The sequence below is a fragment of the Cervus elaphus genome, chromosome 14 (assembly GCF_910594005.1).
Source record: "Cervus elaphus chromosome 14, mCerEla1.1, whole genome shotgun sequence".
NCBI classification, from domain to species: domain Eukaryota; kingdom Metazoa; phylum Chordata; class Mammalia; order Artiodactyla; family Cervidae; genus Cervus; species Cervus elaphus.
In genome coordinates, this window is record NC_057828.1 from 68,727,839 (window position 1) to 68,748,236 (window position 20,398).

Below are 20,398 nucleotides of genomic sequence, written 5' to 3' on the forward strand. Positions count from 1 at the left end.
CTAGGATTTTTAACCATTTATTATTTAAGAGTACAGAAAGGCTGTAAATAATATAAATACCCAATATCAATAAGATTTTTAAAATTGAGGTAAATCTAAACAATAGGAAACAATGGATTTTCAAATTGTACTCCCTCTCTTCAAATCCCAGACTCTGCTGAATATTATAGGAATACAGAGGTGGTTGAGAGTTAAGTTCTTCTATTAAGGAGCTCCCAGATCAAGAAGTAAGGTACACATAACCGTAGTACAGGTTCATGTGATAAGCTCTATGGGAAAACTGCAGTGAAATCCTGTGTGAGTTTGAAGATCACAGGATCGAGGAATACAGCTTCCTCAAGCTGACTTTGAGGTGTTCAGTAGAGTTCCGACACGTAGATGTACAAGAGAAAGTCCTTCTAGGCTGAGTGAAAGAGATAGAGTTAGAAAACCTAGTCATATGTGTGGAGAACAGTGAGAAGTTTGTGATTGACACTTTAATATTTCATGGGAAGTAGTATCAGATGAGGCTCTGCATATCAGATCTATCAGATTTTAGAGAGTCTAGAATACCAGCCTAAGATAAAATTTGTTTATTTAGCTGATAGTGGAAGTCACTGAAAAATTTAGTACAGATTTCAGTCTTTGATCTTATGAGAAAGAAGTTCATTTATTGCTGTAACTAAAAGGTGTCATTATTAAATGGTTTTATTTATAAGGTAGTTTTAAGGTAGAAAGTTAAGAATACTCTAGGAAGATTGACACCCCATTCATCTTGGTTATCATCCATTTCTCAATATTTTAACCATTTTTTCAAAGCTCTTACCTCAGTGCTGTGCATATAGTTGGTACTAGGCAGGCATTTACTGATCTAATATTTAGCTTCTCAAACACAGGTTGCATATAATGTCAAATGCTTTTGTCAGCTAATGCTTTATTTCTGTTTTTAGGTATCCAGGATGCTACCAGGGGGACTTTTAGTTCTTGGAGTATTTATTATTACAGCTTTAGAAATGGGAAATGAATTTCAAAATACCCTGCGTAGAGTAAGTCTGAAATATCAAAAATTCTTAAAGTTACATCTTAATTGCTTGTATGTGTTTACAGTGAGCCTCGGCACATTTAGATTAATTCTCTATGATGGGATTATGTTAAAACAGCCTTTTCCACCCAGTTGCTTAGTATCTTGAGTGTAATATATGTCAATATATATTTTCAATCAAAGCTATGTATTTTAAAAATATTCCTTATTTTAAAGATAATTTTTTACTATTTTGAAACAATTTATACAGGGTTAACAATTTTTATTGTGCAATAGCAATATTCTGCTAGAACTCCCATTTAGCTCCAAGTGATTGCCTTAATGTGAAATTAATGTTTTGTAATTCTTCATCTCTTCAATTCTCTCAGGATCCTGAGAATAAGACATAAAGTAGCAGCAATCAGATACTTTTTCTTTATTTTTGAACAGAGTATCTATCATGAATCACTTACTTTTTGTTTAATTCCTGTGTCAGTCAATTGGGTAAAGTAGTTTACCAGTAAATACAAGGGTCTACAAACTGTTTTCCCTTAAGCCCAAACCTAAAGCAAGCTCTGGGCAGCCAGCTTGCATCTTTTTTAGTACTCAAGATCCAGATAAGAGGACTTCCCTGAGGTCCAGTGGTTAAGAGTCCATCTTCCAATGCAGAGGATGCAAGTTCAATACCTGGTTGGGAAACTAAGATCCCACAGGCTGCAGGGCAACTAAGACCCAATGCAACCAAATAAATATTTTTTAAAACTCCAGATAAGCCTTCACAAATTTATTTTCCACCTCAAGAAAGAAGGGGCCCTCATTATCTTGAGAAGTGCAAAACCCACAAGAATCCCCAAAACCCTTTCTCTAGTAAAAAGCATACAGCTCAGAATCCAGATGCTTCAGATTCTTCTAGTTTTGTAACTTTCTCTCACGTCAGATATCCCACCTTCTAACCTTTGATATTTGTACCTATGGGATTAAAGGAAGAAGGGGATGATAATCCCTCCCCCTGGCAAATTATTCAACTTTGTACCATTTTTACCATTTTAAATAAGTGTACCTCTTTCACAGTTGTTCATCCTGTTTGGCATTTTAAAATGTAACCTATGTCCACATGTATTTAACAGCATCCGCTGTGCATCATTTTGTGATTTGCGTTGGATTGAATGGCTCAGTGCTACAGAGAAACAGATCCTCCTTCCTCTTGCTTTCTGCATCTCTTATTTCTAAGAAGCATATAAGATTTTAGAAATGCTCTGTTTCATAAACTGTAGCCTTTTAGTTTCTTTCTTTCCATTGGCCTGCATTAAGGATATGATATGAAGTAAGCTTGTAAAACTTGTCACAGTCTCGCATAAGGTCATTGCAGAGAGCTTTGTTCATTGTATTACATAATACTGTCTTTGAAGAAATTTCTTTTGATAGCATTATCAAGAAAGTTGTGCCTATTCTTTTCAACTGTTTAGCTTATGGACCATGTGAATTAGGGAACAGATTAGGTTTCTTTGTGCACAGTATTTTTAGAAAGCTTAGAGCTAAATTTATGAACCCTCTCCACATATCAGGTATGCATTTTTATCTTTCTTACCTATGGCATAGATTTATGTCATTATTTCTGATTTTCTCACTTATAATTTGTATTACTGTATTTTATGTACCCTTGTATATTGCCTTACATCTTTTGTGACATTTAAATAAGAAATGCCAAATGGGTGACATGCTCCATTTTTTAGGCTAAAAATCATTTGTCATTTCTCATTCTAATTAAATAAAATCTTTATACTTCATTTGAATGTTGCGTGGGTACTAAGTCATGTGTACTAAGTCACTTCAATCATGTCTGACTCTTTGTGACCCTATGGACTGTAACCCACCAGGCTCCTCTGTCCAGGGGATTCTCCAGGCAAGAATACTAGAGTGGGTTGCCATGCCCTCCCCCAGGGATCTTCCTGACCCAGGGATCGAACCCATGTCTCTTACATCTTCTGCTTGGTAGGCAGGTTCTTTACCACCACCACCACCTGGGAAGCTCAGTTACCCCAAATTGGGTTCAGTTGATCGTTAATGACAGTGAATTATGTTTTTTTATTTAATACCCAATTTTTATTTATCTCTAAAAATGGAGCTCAAATTATTAATAATCAGTTGCACTCTTTCTTTTGAAAGAAAATTTAATGATAGGATCATGGAATTTTAAAGCTAGATGGGACATTAGGATTATTATAATTGTCTTTTTCTTCACTCTCCTTTTTTCTTTTATTTTGCATTCAATTGTGTTTTCCTCTTTTTCAGCTAGTATTTGCTGTGGAAAAATCTGTGAATAAAAAGAGACTGTGGAATTTCACAGAAGAGGAGGTCTCAGAACGAGTGATACTTCACTTTTGCTCTTCTACAAAAAAGTATCTTTTATTTAGGTGTTCATGTTTTAAAGTATATGATACCAATATAATGTTCCTGCAACTTTTTTACCCGAATGTTTATTTAAATCATTTATAAGTTTTCTGTAAATAACACTTAAATAGGACTGCCAATAAGAATAGTGTTAATGGTTGTTAATCATGTCTCATGTTGTAAGGAGTTTGAGAGAGGAGGCAGGGACTAGGCCTTCTGAAGTTCTTCACCAGCTGCCTAACCCTGTACATTAAAGTACACTAGGTCCCCTACAGAGAGGGATAGCTTAGGCAAAGTAGTGCTTTTATATTGTTTACCTCCAGTTCCTATAGATAAAATGTTCAACTCAAAGCACACTTAGACTGAGCTGGAAATTTTTGTTTCTTTGGCCAAGGTCAGGTGACTCTAGAAGCCAGCTATAGGGCCTTCTTAGCTTCTTTCCTCTACATGTTAGCAGGGCAGGTGCCTCCCAAGCATGAGGCCGTCTTGCCAACGGAGTGAAGCGATGTAAGGGACCGGTAAATTAGGACCTGCCAAAGACAAAATTCAAATAAGTGGTCATTCCTGCAGAAGCTGAGCTCTTAACTCCGTTGCTATTTAACTAGAATGTTTCCTGTACAGACCCTTTGACCCAGTAAACGTTCCCAGGCTTGACTCCATTCAAAACAGCACTCCAATTTGTTAAAAAGGGTGTGTATATGAGGACAATTTTGTAAGAGTTATCATTCTATTCACTGGGATGAGCAGGATTTATAAACAGTAGGAAACAAAGTATCAGAAGTATTATAGTTAAAGGAATTTATATATATATAAAAGTATATATATTTGCACAAACACATGTATGCATATATATGTATTTGCACACACACATGTATGCATATACGTGTGTGTGTATACCTATCTTTAAGTGTCATACCATGAAGTGGTGTGATTTTGTAAAAATTTGGATGCGTATACTTTGTTTTTATTTTTGGATGGGTTTTTTTTTGATTATTAAGAATTGCTTTTTTATTTTTACTTTTTTGGTTATTTCTGTCCTTAATTAGTAAAGAATATTTTGTCGAACTTATGATATTCATGATCCAAAGGTAAGAAAAATTTCTCTTTACAAAGACTTTTCTGTGTTGCAGACTATTTTTAAATGAAAATCAAATTTTCATTTTAATAATTCTCAATGCTGTCTCTTCTTACTGATGTCCACAACCACCTGTAGTTTTTTATTGTGAAATATGCTTAATTTCTTTGCAGACAAGGAAAATTTATGTTTTGTTTTATTGTTAGAATATTTTTGTTAAACTCTCCTTATCTTGTTTATTGGCCCAGTATTATATTTGAGAGGCTTGTAGCAAGAGTGTCTAGGCTTGTGGGAGCCACAGTGCCTAGTAAACAAACTGTCTGTACTCAGAGGAATCCAAACTAATCCTTTGCTAAGGTGTTGAAAAAACAGAGTGAAAAAGTAGCTGCAGTATTTTGTTAGAAGGAATAGGACAGAAGGGAAAACATCTGGCACCTCATAGTTGCCAGTGATCACTGAGTGAATCACCTCAGTGATTATTGATGCCACATCAGAAGCTTCAGAATTGACTGGTGAAGCTACAGATGAAAACTACAGGACCAGAGGACTTGCCAGAATTTTAAACCAGCCTTTCACTGGGGAGGGGAGTTGCCAGGATTGCCTGGGATGTGTTGAAGAATACCGAACTTTTAATGCATGCTTTACTTTTATTTAGTTCTAACCTGTTGCTCTTTGATGAAGGAATTTGGCCAAATATGTTGGATAACAGTTTGTATGAATTAACTAGGCTGTACATTTTATGATGTTTTATTGCTCTGTGTGTTTTATCTTAATCACGTATTTTATGTTTTCTTCCCCTTTGCTAAAGAGTTCTGCAAAACCGGCAGATTGGAAGTATCAAAATGGACTATCAGCTTCATGGCTTTCCTTAGAGTGTACAGTTTATGTTAATATTCATGTCCCGCTGTCTACTACTTCTGTCAGCTATACTCTGGAGAAAAATACAAAGGTATCAGAATAAAATGAATTTTCTTTAGTGATTGCTGAATAGATGATCTACCTTTATTCTGGTTGTCTATGCTGTTCATTATATAATTTTGAAATTGCATTTTAATTATAATATCGTTACAGGTAACTAATTCGTTAGTCCAGCCAGATTAGAAATTTAGACATGGGACAATGTCATCATACTATTGTATTTAGCATAATAATAAGTGCTTCATGAATATTTGTAAATTAACATGTAATATGTACATTGTCTTGGAGAAGGAAATGGCAACCCACTCCAGTATTCTTGCCTAGGAAATTCCATGGACTAAGTCTGAACCTGGTGAGCAGTAGTCCATGGGGTCACAAAGTCGGGCATGACTTAGCAGCTGAGTACATATACATTGTAAAATACAACTTTGTAAGAAGATACACTGTTTGATCTTGTTTGTTTTCATCTTTAGTTTTTTTAAAAAAATTTTTTATTGAAATATAGTTGTGAAGTAATTAGCTTCCAACTAATAAAAAAAATAAAAAAATAAAAAAATAAAAAAGAAATATAGTTGATTTATAGTGTGTTGATTTCTACTGTGGCATCACTGATGCAATGGACATGAATTTGGGCAAACTTTGGGACATGGTATGGAACAGGGAGGCCTGGCGTGCTGCAGTCCATGGGGTTGCAAAGAGTCAGACACGACTATGTGACTGAACAACAATTTCTACTGTACATCAAAGTGATTCAGTTATACATGTATATATATTCTTTTTCACATTCTTTTCCATTATGATCTGTCATAGGATATTGCATGTAGATTAAAAGTTAAGGATTAGCAGATGCAAATTTTTATAAATAGAATGGACAAAAACAAGGGCCTACTGTATAGCACAGGGAACTATCTTCCTCTTTAGTTTTGTTTTCCATATTCCAGTTATGTTTTGTAATTCTGTACCATTCTTTTGTTCATAGCTTTTTTGTCTTCTCTTTTCCTGTTGAAGGAGGTAAATGGAGCTTGCTTATTGTTTCCTCTTTAATACTGTTTTATATATTTGTTTGAGGCTCTTTCTCTTCTCTTACTTTTTTAACAGAAATTACTGAATTTTATTTGACTGTGGCTATTAAGCCACCTAAGTCTGTGATATGTATGTTAGTTGGGGAAAAAGATTAGAAAAACTGTTATTTAATATGGGTAAGGTTCCAAAAATTGGGGATATACTTTTTTGTTGTTCATGGTACTGAATTTAAATGCCACATTATTGAAACTTAGGGATATTTATCATTAATATTTTAGAGTACTAGGTGGGAAAAAGTAGACTCGAGAGAGTTTAACTGAGATGGCATTATAACTGAAAGATGTCCATGTTGTGTTTCTTTTAAGAATGGACTTGCACGGTGGGCCAAGCAGATAGAAGATGGTATTTATTTGATTAATGGGCAAGTTAAAGATGAAGATAGTGACCTTTTAGAAGGACAGGTGAGTCAAGAAAAAATCATCTTATGAAATTATTTGTGCTTAAGGAAAAATAAAAGATGACTTATCTTTGGTTATTTAGGCCTTACCTTCATGAAAACAATTTTTATCTACTTCTTATTTCTAAGGTCTTTGAAACTAAAGGGCAAATGATTATCTGAGAAAATGATAGACGATTATTTCTGAAATCATAGGAATTTTGAAACCTGCAGGAGAGGTTGTCATCTAAATTTTATCTGATTTCTACTTTGCAATCTGCTTACTTAGAACTAAAGTCATATGTTCTGCCCTGATAACGGTTTACATACCAAGTTTGGCCATTTTATAGGGGGTCTGTATGGGGGTTCTTCTAAAATATCTTTGGTCTGAAGAGGAACTTTGGTGATTTCTCCCTTTGGAGCAGGGTTCAGTGAGCTTAATGTAAAAAACCAAGTAGTAAATATTTTAGACTTTGTAGGCCATGTGTTCTCTCTTATAGCTAGCTATTCGGCCCTTCTGTTGTAGCATGAAAGTGACCACAGACAGTATGTACATGAACAATCTTGGTTGTGTTCCAGCAAAACTTTATTTACAAAGACTAGAGGTAGTTTGGATTTGATCCGTAGGCATAGTTTGTGAATCCTTGCTTTAGAGGAATAAAAGTAGGAGATGAATGGTTTTTAAGAGTATGCATTGTATTTGTAGAATATAGAATACACACAATAATGTACCTATAGAAAAGACTAACGTAAAACAGATGGTAAGACTGTTTCCCCCTCTCAGTGTTTGTTGGATAGCTCCTAGATTATGTTCCACTCCAATCTCAACAGTCTAATTTTTTAATTTCTGTGTCATTTCAGAAAAAATCTTCTAGAGGAAATACTCAAGCAGCTAATCATTCATTTGATATTAGAGTGCTAACACAGTTGGTAAATACTTTAAAATACTCCTTATCTAAAATTAAAATGCAGTATTTCTTAGCATAAGCTTAATGAAATTGTTTTTTTTTTAACGTTTATTGATTTTTTGGCTGTGCTGGGTCTTTGTTCTTGCTGCCTGGGCTTTTCTCTAGCTGCGGTGAGTGGGGGCTGCTCTCTAGTTGCATGCACAAAATTCTCGTTGCAGTAGCTTTCCTCGAGTGGGGCACAGGCTCTGGGGCACACAGGTGTCAGTAGTTGCGGCACATGGGCTCTAGAGCACAGACTCAGTAGCTGTGGTCCATGGGCCTAGTTGCCCCTTGGCACATGGCATCTTCCCGGACCAGGGATCCAACCTGTGTCTTATGCACTGGCAGGTAGATCCCTTACCACTGAGCCACCAGGGAAGCCCCGTTTCTCTTTATATGCTCATGATTAGAGTAAAAAAATTTTTGAGATGTAAAAGAGACTGTAAAAAATGTTCCGTTCAAAGAAAGTTATTTCCAAGGATTTATTCCCAAGTTATTTATTGTAATCTGTTCGAGTCTATTGCCTCAAGACTATTAAAATTTTGACATCATGTAGCTAGCAGTTAGGAAAAAAATGTATATATGGGCATGTATATATACATATATATGTGTGTGTAATATTTTGTATGGTAAGTTTTGTGAGCAAAGTTTTAATTTTCTTAACTTAAAAGATGTGTGCAGTGATGTGCGAAGAGTTGTTACATACCTAATTTGAAGTAAATCTATATCTCTGATTTGGTAAAAATCACACAATATTAGCAAGGTTTCTATTTTTATATTGTTGCTTTACTTTACACATGTCTTCTCAGAAATTTAAATTTGGATAATTATTCTTAAAAGTACGTATATGTTTGATTTTAGTCCTGCTTGAAATTATCCTCAAGCAGGATACATGTACAGTACATCCATGATTTTAGAAAACTTTTCATTTCAATATTATACTGAAAATGTTGAAACAGGGAAATGCTACCAGGACTTGTATTTTTTTTTTAACTTAATAAAATAGACTTAAAAGCCGTTTGTCACAGGAGGTGCTTTCATTGCTGCTTTTTTCCTTTGTGTTTAGCAATAGAGCATTACTAAATTGTCAGACTTATGCCACTAAACATTTCTCAATTTCTCTTCTCAGGACCTTAAAAGTATTTTTAGTCTTTAGTTTTCCTCCTCCTTTTTCGTTTTAGAAGTGTTCTTTAAGTTTATTCTGCTACCTGTATGCTTTTTACTAGTTATACTTTCATGACCTCTTTGTTTATTAAACAATTCAGTTAAAATTATTTCAGTTATAAAATTGCAGTTAAAAATGTCTGGAGAGTGGGAATATAGAGAGAAGAGTAGAAGATAATACCATGAGATAATTTATTATATATTACTATAATAAGTAGTCAATAAGTATTTGAGGCCACTTTTCTCCCAGGCACCCTCTATCAAGTTTTGTTGATTCTTTCTTTGCAGCATAGCTCATCTTTTATCTTATGGTCCCATTGCCATTAGCCTTACAACCTAATTGTTTTACCTAATTCATCACAAGGAACTTAGTCTCTCTCTTTCCATTTATTCTTATCCAAAGTGATTCATTCTCTGAATCCCGATACCTTTGTTTGTATATTTCCTGGGATATCTTTCATATTTCTGATCTGTCCTGTGTATTACCTCAGATTATCCTTTCGGAATCACAATTTGCATTCATTCACTGTCCATTTACTTATTAGTTTTTTAATTTTTTCCATTAAATATAGTGTGTGTATAAGGGGCAGACACTGACTGTGTTACTCCCCTTGTGTAAAATTCCTTAATTGCTCTCTACGTGCTAGTTCGAATTCTAATTCAAGGCTTTTTGTGGCCTCAGCATGCCTTTTCATTATTTTCCAACTTAACTATTTTAGGTGTGTGCTTTCCATACCTTTAAAGTTCTGTGTATTTCTCAAGTCATTTGTCTCATCAGTGCCATTTTTTCCTTTATTATCCAGACTGTCAAAGTCCTACCTGTACATTAAGATGTAGCCAAAATGTTACCATTTTCATAAGGTTTCATTTGGTTACCATAACCAGAGGGATCTTTTCTTTTCCAAAATATAATATCAGCATCACAGAAGTTCCTCCACTTATGAATAGGTTAGATTTTCAAAGTCTGCTAGCTGGTTTGTTCTGAAGTCCAAAGAAACCAAGACGGGTTGACATTTATAGAACCCAAATACATTTCTATCAAAAAGGAGTGAATCAAGTCCTTTTATCTTTTAAAAAGTCTTCTCCTTGATATATGTATGTGTAGTCTTTTATATATACAGTCTAATCCATTTTGGAAAATAATGTTCTAATTTATACATATATATATGTTACAATGATGTCAATATAATATGTGCTGTAAATTAGATATTAAATATGTAAAATGGGGTGTTATTCTTCTACAGTAGAGTTATGTTTAGTGGATAAGGGGAGCTCATTACTCTTCCTCCACTCCATTTATTGATATATCAGTGATCTCTACAAGTATCATAGGAGACTTATTCCAAAGAGTATCAGCATTGTCACCCTGTTGCTTCATTTGATAGTTTTGAGTGACCTGGAACCTTCTGAACTGTTTGGCCTGTGACAGATTTTTGACCAAGACCTTGACTGTTTTTAGGCTTAAATTGTTTAAAAAAAAGTTAGCCTTTGCCTGAATTACATTAGAGTCACTGGACATGGTCAGTTAGCACTGGTTAAGTTGCGTGAGTTGTCTTTTTTCTTCAGAATTGACTCTATTGTGGTTTTTTAAAAAAATTACTTATTTACTTGTTTTTGGCCATGCTTGGATCTTCATTGCTGTGCGTGGTCTTTCTCTAGTGGGGCAAGTGGGGGCTAATCCTGCAGTGCATGTGCTTCTCACTGCGGTGGCTTCTCTTGTTGAAGAATAGACTCTAGGTGCAATTTCTTCAGTAGTTATTCCATCTGGACTTAGTAGTTACGGCAGATAGGCACTAGAGCTTGGGCTCAATTGTTGGGGCGGATGGGCTTAGTTGCTCTGTGGCATGTCGGCTCTTCCCAGATCAGGGACTGAACCTGTGTCCCCTGCATTGGCAAGCGAATTCTTAACCACTGGACAACCACGGAAGTCTGTTTTTGAATGGTTTATTTCATGTGCACTTAGAATATGTGTTTGTACCACGTCCTTTTTTCTTTTTAAAATCATGATTTTTGTTTCCAGTATGATTATACAGATCTCTAGTAGTACTTTTGAAGTTTCACTGCTCTCCTTGTCTTGGAACTTGTTGAAATGATTAGGTTAAAAATGTCTGTGAAAAAGCTCAAAGCCAAGCATGAACTAATGCTACTTAGATTAGAAAAGAATGGGTCTATGAGATGAAAGTGATGATCACTGATATCCTCTTCTGGTGACAAACAGTTGACCTGCAGAGTCTGTAACATTACTTTTGATTTATGAAAGTTATGAGTTAAAAGTATAAACAAATGAATGTTTATATGTTGCTTGTAATTTTACTGTATTTATCGCATCCTGCTCTGTATTTCAGTTATTTTCTTTTTTTTTGCAGATCTTGCATTACATACCTTTTGTTACTAGATCATGTTTTCTTTTTACATCTTTTCATCTTGTTAGTACTTATCTGAGTTATCTTCAAATAATATATGTTTAATGAACATATTGAAAGAATATAGGTATTATAGATAGGTATGTTAGTAAGAAAAATTTAGGTGTAGTGTATTTAATTTCAGATTATGTTCAAAATACTCAGAAAATAACATATAATTTATAAGGAGAAATATAAAGGCCTTCTAAAAATTTATGAAGAATGTTTTCGGACACCTGGGTTAGTTAAAAATTTCTTGCTTCATGAAATGACTTATGTAATGTTTAAATGTTTCATATATAGTTAATAATCATTGGCTATTAGAACTTAAACAGATTTTGTCTTTCAGCTTCTGAATTCAGACCACAGATCCACAGCCATGGTCCAGATCTGCAGCGGCTCTGTTAACCTTAAGGGTGCTGTGAAGTGCAGAGCTTATATTCATAGTCATAAGCCCAAGGTTAAAGATGCTGTGCAGGTACAAAAGGGATAACTGGTCTATGTCAGACAGAAGCATGTTAACATAATTACTAAAAAATCCTAGAATTTTATCTTTTTTCAGTCTCAAGTTTCATAATTAATTTGATTTTAACTGATAAAAGCCCAATCTGTTGGGCAGTCCAACTATACCAAATGATTCATCCCAAGATTTTCATATGTATAATGTCTGTTTTTCATATATAGAATATCCTTTATAAAGTGATGATTATACAGGTTTATTAAGTGTTCCAACAGTTAAAACTGTACATGTCAGTACATTTGAAATCATTTCTTCTAAGGGAAATTGAGCTTTTTAATAGCAAGAAAAGTGCTCCTAGGAAGAATTGCTAGGTGGTGTTCTATGATTTATATAATTTAGAAATATTAAAAATGATGACTAGCATTTTTGTCATGGTTATACATTTACTAATTTGAAGTACTAGCATAATCGTTCAGACACAAAATTTCATTCATTTTTATTTGGTTTAAATTTACTGTATAGATGAAGTTTAGGTAAATTTGCTGTTAAACATGATAAGCATGTTAAATAAATGGACATTAAAAAATGAAATGATGTACTAGTTATTTTAGTGGACACGTTTATACATGTGTGCATGTTCAGTCGCTTCAGTGGTGTCCAACTCTTTGTGACTCCATGGACTATAGCCCGCCAGGCTCCTCTGTCCTATGGATTCTCTAGTCAGTTATGTGGGAGAGGGGTTGATGATAAAATAATGTGAATTTAAAGTAATAGATCTTATTTCTCATTGTGGTTTTCTTTGTTTTTCCATAGGCCATGAAAAGAGATATATTGAATACAGTTGCTGATCGTTGTGAAATACTATTTGAGGATCTGCTTTTGAATGAAATTCCAGAAAAAAAAGTTATGAGTATAAAATTAAGTAATTTTTTTGCATGTGTTCAATCTATATACTAGGATGTCAAGATCACCTTTTTAACTGCATATATCTATTAAAATAATGTCATCATTTACTTTTCTTATATAATGAAAAATTGCAGTTGCCACCTAAAGAAAGTTTTGAACACCTTGTAATAGTAAATCTATTAACATTTAATAATTTCAGGGAGGATTAAAAAATATATTCTGTGTGAATTTTTGCCAGAATGGATAAACTGTTACATTTTAAAGCCATTATTTCTTATGAATACCAATGAAGTTTTTTCAAGAACTTATTCATGATCAAAAAATTAATGTATTAGTGTTCAGTGTTATATATAATAGAGTCTTTAATAGGTATATATGCAGTTATATTCTTTTCAGTTTTTTTTTGGTGTGTGTACTATTTTATATACTTTTCATCTGTGTTACTCTACAGACTTCCCTAGATTTGAAAAAGGCTGGTCATGAAGTCTTAACCTTATATAATTCATTTATACTTTTTCAGTAATTTGTATTAGAAATCTTTTATTTTTACTCAAAAGTAAAGTTATTATATTGAGTATGCTTTTGAAGCTACACATTTATCTGCCTTTCTATGTTCAGGTGTGAGTGGATTTGCAGAAGTTGTATATGTACATAGTTGAAACATACATATTAGTTTTTTAAGGGAATGTGTTTATTTTTATAGGAAAAAATGCATAGCTCCTGTGTATAAATAATTTCTTTTAGTTTTAAAAGCCAGTATATCAGTTTTGGTGGACTGCTTATAAGTTTTTTTGTATTCCTAGTATGATAATATCTGGAATTTCCAGATTTAACATACGTCCTTCATGTACTTCACAAATAACTGAAGTTCCATTCACTAATAATATATCATTTTCCTGAGACATGATTTTGAATTATACATGGAGCTGTTGTATTGAGAGTTTTATTTTGGGAAGTAGTTAAAGCCTGGTCACTTAGCCACCCAGTGAGTCTAGCATTTCTGTGGCTTTGTTTTTGCTGCTTGACTTCATGTGTGTGCTAATTCTCATGATATTAAGCATTATTTTACTTTCTGAGTAACACTATATGTTACAACTGAACTGTGAATTTTAGGATTTTCCGGGACATGGGGGTGTATCCACCATTAATGCCAAAGTTCTACTGTATCATACATGTTAGTTAAATATTCCCTTCCATTACAAATGCTTCATAAATAGGGTATCATAATACTGCTCTGGTATTATTTCATATTAAGTGAGTTAGTATTTTGAAATTTTTGCTGATGTCCAATCAGTAAAGTTAACTCTTTCTAATAGCAATTGTTTATAGATTATATTTTAAAAAGAAACCAAGTGTAAATGCACATTTTTGAACTGTAGTAACAGGATAATTATTCCAGTAACGTCAGTATATCTTAGGATATCAAGGTAAAAAATATATTGCAAGTATAATAACACAACATGTAAATTTTATAGTTGAGTATATATGCACTACATTTTAGATCTTAGGTTTAGTTCTCATTTTACTTAGCTTATCTTTCTTATATACTGGTAAGATCTTATAGATTTATAATATGGTAAAATCTAGAATATATACTATGTTAACCTAAACTGGAATATTTTTTGCATGCATAAGGAAATCTGCAAAGGGCATATTAACATTACATTTGTAATCTTTAACATAAACATAGTTTTAAAATTCTGGCTATCCAGATGATAGGGCTTAATATTTAAATGACAGTTAAAGAAAGGCAAAGGACCCCACTTGGTCCTTTTACTTATTGTGGTCTTCCTCTTCTCTTTCCCTTAAGAAGTGTCCCAGACCGTCTTCATTATTCTCTATCAGCCTACATTCAATCATGCCTACTTACTCAGTAGATGACAACTCTCATGAAAACTGAGGTCGTTGATTATGAAATCTCTTACCTTCTTCCGTCCTTCTCTCCACATCTGTCTGTACTACCTGTCCTCTCAGAACGTTTGTATTCCTTTTTGGCTGTAGTCATGGTTACACTTTCTTAAGTGTAAGAAAGTGTACACTTTCTTAACTTTCTTAACTGTACTTCTCATTTAACTGTACAATTTAACTGTACAACTACGCTTTCTTAAGGGAAAGAAAGTTACACTTTCTTAACTTTCTTAACTGTACTTCTCATTCCTTCATGCATTAAGAGTCACCTTAGATATCACCTGTTCTGCAAAATTTTCTGTAATACTCCAGTATGACTTAGGATTCTATACTTAATCAGCAAAAACTCAATTCTTATCATATTGACTTCACTGTAAATGTTTTTATCTGTTTTGAACTTATTTAAGTAATTTTGAACTAAATACTCTGCTATGGGAATATACCTAAAGGATTATTTTTTTAAGTACTTTTTAAGATGTGCTGTTTTAAAAAGGTCTCCCCTCCCATTTTAAGCCTCAGATGAGCTAGAAAGCTTGGTCTTATTTGGATAATAAATGGCTAATCTATCTTTAATTTGAAAATTATATTCTTTTTTAATAATTTACATTTATTGCAACCAATTCTTTAACATTTGATTTATAAGCAAAGATATTTGTCTCTTTTTCAGTCAAACTTAGAATTAATGCAATTTTAAATAGTTTTAAAATTTTGCGTGCCAATTAAACATATACATTAGTGCCACCTTTGAAAGTTTTTAATTTACTCTGTTTCAAGAAATTATGCCCACCTCCCCCAAAATAGATACTGTGGCCCAAAATAATAGTCGTAACGTTAATGTGTGGATGATTCACATACTACAGTACAAATTGCAGTAATGTAATTTTACAGCTAGGAGGCAGTCTGGTCACAGAGTAAAATTGGCCCAGTTCTCATATGAAAGCAATATATTAAGCAAATCTGGCAGGAACACCTAATTTAAGCCGTGGCATTTTCTATGACGCTTAAGGCGTTCTTCAGTGTCATCTGTTACAAAGCTAACACTTGTTTCTTAACAATGAAATGTAAGTTACTGTTAAAGTTAGCCCTGGTTTTCTACTTTGATCTATATATTGGTAGCTTTTAAAATCACGTATCCATTATTGAAAGTCGTTCTTTACACAAAATCTCTATTTTTGTTGATACTTCATCGGTCATGATGTTGTGCCAAACAATAATTATGTGTTTATGTGAATCAGTGACTATGTTAGAAGTTGAGGGAAATGTGATTATTGAAAGAAGAATGAAATGCTCATTATTTACTGATGTCCATGTTACTTTGTCTAAAAATGATTTAAAGCTGTTCACAAAAAGGCATTGCAAGTTAACAAGACTAAGTATTAATAAAGAGAATGAGGCAAAGGGAAAACGAAAGCAAAATGGAGTTGGTGGTGAGATTAGTACAGAAAATGTGTATATCTTGATATCCTCTACGTGCTTGACTGGGGAGCTGCATCATAGATGAAGTCAGTGGTGAGGTTGGTATGGAAATGAACGCTGTCATGATCTATACATTTAATGTAAGTGAGCCATTAAACTTGCATGAAGGGCAAAATTGTTCAGAAATTTCAGTATTTATAAGGTTAAAACAAACGAGGAAAACAACAACTTCTGAGACCAGGTACAAAATTGTTTCCTGAGTATTTTTTCACAGAATAGTGAATAACATAAATATGTGTAATCAACAACATCCTCAGATTGAAGGCAATGGTGAGTTGATATTTTATGGGAGTATCATTTAGGTCCCTTGTGGAGGTCTTGAATATTGAGTTAAAGAATTCAGTAAGAATTTTGTATGAGATGAGTTAGAAAATGAAAAGACCTTTTAGGTTTTATTTCTTTTGGCATATACTTTCATATACTTATATTTATCACTGATACCAGTGACAAACCCATCTAAATATTGTTTCTTCTCCTTTTAGATTCTGAAAAAGAGTTCCACATTCTCCCTCACCGAGTTTTTGTCCCCATTCCGGGATCCACTGTAATGTTATGTGATTATAAATTTGGCGATGAGTCAGCTGAAGAAATAAGAGACCATTTTATAGAGATGTTAGATCGTATGATTCAAATAGAAGATTTGGAAATTGCAGAGGAAATAAACACAGGTAATTATATGAGGTTATTTAAGAACCAGGTTAGACTATGGCTAAGGTTACTTATGGGACATCTAGTTTAAGTATCATGTCTTTAGATTTCTTTCAAGCTAGTCCTGTTTGATATTTTTGAGGCATTTAAAAATGTGTCTGTTTAATTTCTACATAGTATGTAAGCATCAGTCTTTTTTTGGAAAATTGTATCATAATGTAAGATACATTAGATTTTTTTTTGTTCAAGCCTAGCAAGTAGATCTTCATAAAACAAGTTCAGTCTTAAATAGGTAGAAATATATAGCTTTAAGGGATTTCTTTTATTCTAAGTGAAGTTTTCTCAAAATCCATTATCTTAACTAATTATTTGGTTAAGCATCAGGTCACAGATTTTCTTTTTAAACGTCTTCAGACTATTTGCTGTTATTTTCCTATCCCCTTCATTTAATTGGGATGCTAAGCTAAAATGGGCAGGTCCAAAATTTAGATCCAGATTATTTTTACAGAGTGTAGATTTGCCATACTGAGTAATTGTATAACACATTCTCTTTCTCTAACCATCACTTTCACATTTGATCTTGCATTTTAAAAGTCTTTTTTTTTTTTTGTTTTACTTTGCTCTGCTTGCTTTGTTTTTGTTTCTAGTGAGAGCAGGATATGAAAACATATCTATAAATAAATGTATAAGTATATACAGTCTTCCTGAAACATTTTAAAAATATGTGATAAAAGTATTACTTGCAGATATCCATAAATATGTATGTATGTAGCATTTTTTATCAGTCTTGAAATTTCTGTTATCATAGTAGTTATTCTTCTGTTGCTTAACTAATTCCCACCCCCCACAAGAGTCGAGTGATTGAGTCTTGTTGTTTCTTTTGTGAATCAAGTTAAGTGTTTAGTTGATGGATTTCTAATCTGTCAGTAAAGCCTCAGGCTAGTTGGAGATCACCAGACTTGTTTTTTCAACAGCTCCAGGCTCATATTAATCATGTGGAACAGTAAGTTTGTTTTAAAGCAAAACAAAAATAAAAATCTCTAAATTGCTAAGTACCAAATGTTAAAGCTTGCAGGTATGTTTCAGTCCCCTGAAAACTAATATTTTTAAAGGTATAGCTATAGCATATTCTCTAAGTGATAGATTTTTGAGGCAGATTGGTAGAAATGTTTGCTACTTTGTGAAATGTTTTTCTAGATGAGCGACTACACTATTTCTGCAACCAGTCGTAAAGACTCCAGAGATTTTTTTTTTTTTTTTGAGGTTGGAATTGCTTTTATTGGGGCGAGCGCAGCAGGCCCACGTGGTTCCAGAGATTTTTGTTTGCCTTTGTTCTTGATCACCTCTGATGTTGATAACTTGAGTAAGTTAGAGTTGGCCTGGTTCATCCTCTTTCTTATAATACTGAAATCTATAGGTATTTAGACTCTTTTCATCCTTACTTTGAATTCTAGTCTGCTTTCTTGAAATTTCTACTTTGTTCAGTAATCTGGAGCGATTAAATATGAGCACAGTTGACCCTTGGACAGTGCAGGAGGTAGGGGCACTGACTTCCATGTAATCAAAAATCCATGTATGATTTTGCAGTTGGCTTTACATATCTGCAATTCTGAGTTCACAGATTCAACCAACCATGGATTGCCTAGTACTGTAGTATGTATTTATTGAAAACAATCTGCCTATAAGTGGACCTGTGCATTTCAAACCCATGTTGTTCAAATATCAGCTATTCTGCTTCTTTATTGAAGTCTTGCTTTAAGTTTAAACTGAGGGCAGTTGTCATGTTCTAAATATTTCAAAGCTAAATACTCCCAAGTATCTTTAACTGTTCTTATTATTACAGTTTCTAGACCTCATTTTTCTTTACCACTTTGTTTACCTTCCTCTAGATTAGGAATTTTTAACCTGGGGTGTCCAAAACTTTCGGGTCATAACTGGCTGTCAGGAGATCCATAAACTACTTGAACATACCTGTGTAATTTTTTGGATTCTTTACCACTGAGCCTCCAGGGAAGCCGTAATTTCTCACTTGTTGGTTAGAAGCTATTACCTGTTATCATGTATAGTTTTCATATTTTTTTGAATTATTTGTCACACTTTTGGTGCATAACACATTGCTGAATTAAGAATGACTAAAGAGAGCACTATATGCGAAAGTTGATCCATTCACAACTTACTTTGAAAATCAGAATAGGCTGAGAGAAATTTCATTTAGGTTTTTTTAAGACTACTGTCTGTCTGAAATAGTTTTATTTTAATTTCATGTTCTATTTTAAACATAAGCATTTATAGGCTAGTTTGTATTTTATTCAATACTTTCTAAGTTACATTTTAAAAATAATTATAGTTATTAATCTCAATAACAGAGTTCATATCCATTCTTTATAATGCTAAAACAAATTAAAGTAAAAATCCAAGTAGCTTTCACCATTGTAATACATTCTTAAGGAGGCAGATATGGCAGCCTGGCGTAAAGCTTTCCCCAGATAAAATGAAAACCCAATAATTTAAAATCCTAATGAGATAATTTTATATTGCATTTTAGCACTTACTGATTTTTCCATAAGATTCTCAAGGAGAGGGACTTTTCATTTCTTGCTCTCTGCTTTCATTTTTAGCACTTTACTGAAAATCTATCCTTAACACAACATAGGTCCTCAGTAAATATTTGTTGACTGAACAGATTGTGGAATTTGTCAGTCCTACAGTTTGGGGTCCAAAGATCAATAAGATACTGATCCTGTCTTCAAGGAGCTAAATAGCATTTTTTTAACTTGTGTAGATACTTTCATGTGCTCACATAAAAGCTCAGACTGCCTGGATTCCTCCATTATGTTTAATTATAGTTTTTTGCTCCTTTTTTGCATTATTTTCCATTCTTATAATTATTGACGTGTATCAGTTGCATGTTTAATGATGTTAATCTTTCACATAAGACTGTAGGATTCTTGAGAGTAAGTGTTTCTCTGAGTTCCATGCCTAAAGCATGATAGGTATTCATAAATACCTGTTACTAACTGAATGACATAGACTGAATAGGTCAATTTTGAAAACTATAGCACACCTTTTTTCATACTTTATGCTTAAGAAATTGTAAGCATATCCCTAGCTAGATAGAAGGTTTTTAAAGTTTGTGTAGTGTGCTACACTGAACATGATGATTTTAAAAGGATAAATAGTCATAGCTCTATAGCTCAATAGTTTAGAATGTTTTAAGGGATGTAGAACATTAAAACATGACAGCATGTAACACTTAATTGTTGCCCCATAAATGTTAATTTTAGTTTATAGCATTTAGTATGTCTATTTATTAGATATTTATTAAGCATTTGCTCTGTTCAAGGCAGTGTTATAGGTGACAAATCAAAAGTCACATTCCTTCCCTCAACAAGCCTATAATCTGACTTGGAAATAGACTTGTATGCTTTATTAATTATGCAGGGCACGTAGTAAGGTCCTAAGAGTCACTAAGAACTCAAGAACATCAAGATTACTGACAGGAGCTTAGGGTCTCCAGTGATTTGGTTGTAATAATTCAGTCAGAAAAAATACCTGTCATCAGAAAGGTGAGCAGTAACCTGGAATCTATGGTGACAAAGGTTTGACATTAGTGTTTTCAAGTTTTAGTAAATTCTTTTGTTTTT

General features: G+C 33.4%; 1 protein-coding gene across 3 annotated transcripts in view; it reads left to right on the forward strand.

Annotated features, from left to right (window-relative positions):
* ODR4 (odr-4 GPCR localization factor homolog) overlaps positions 1 to 20,398 on the forward strand; it is a 36,906-nt gene that overhangs the window by 8,388 nt on the left and 8,120 nt on the right. The window contains exons 4-13 of one of the 3 annotated variants that reach the window (XM_043922819.1): positions 930 to 1,025; positions 3,293 to 3,399; positions 4,443 to 4,479; positions 5,275 to 5,415; positions 6,773 to 6,868; positions 7,705 to 7,773; positions 11,706 to 11,834; positions 12,630 to 12,738; positions 16,589 to 16,774; positions 18,018 to 18,117. In XM_043922819.1, the coding sequence (XP_043778754.1) occupies positions 930 to 1,025; positions 3,293 to 3,399; positions 4,443 to 4,479; positions 5,275 to 5,415; positions 6,773 to 6,868; positions 7,705 to 7,773; positions 11,706 to 11,834; positions 12,630 to 12,738; positions 16,589 to 16,774; positions 18,018 to 18,103 (1,056 nt within the window). In that variant the 3' untranslated portion in view covers positions 18,104 to 18,117. The remainder of the gene's footprint in view (positions 1 to 929; positions 1,026 to 3,292; positions 3,400 to 4,442; positions 4,480 to 5,274; positions 5,416 to 6,772; positions 6,869 to 7,704; positions 7,774 to 11,705; positions 11,835 to 12,629; positions 12,739 to 16,588; positions 16,775 to 18,017; positions 18,118 to 20,398) is intronic. The other 2 variants (XM_043922817.1, XM_043922818.1) reach the window with 2 other exon arrangements.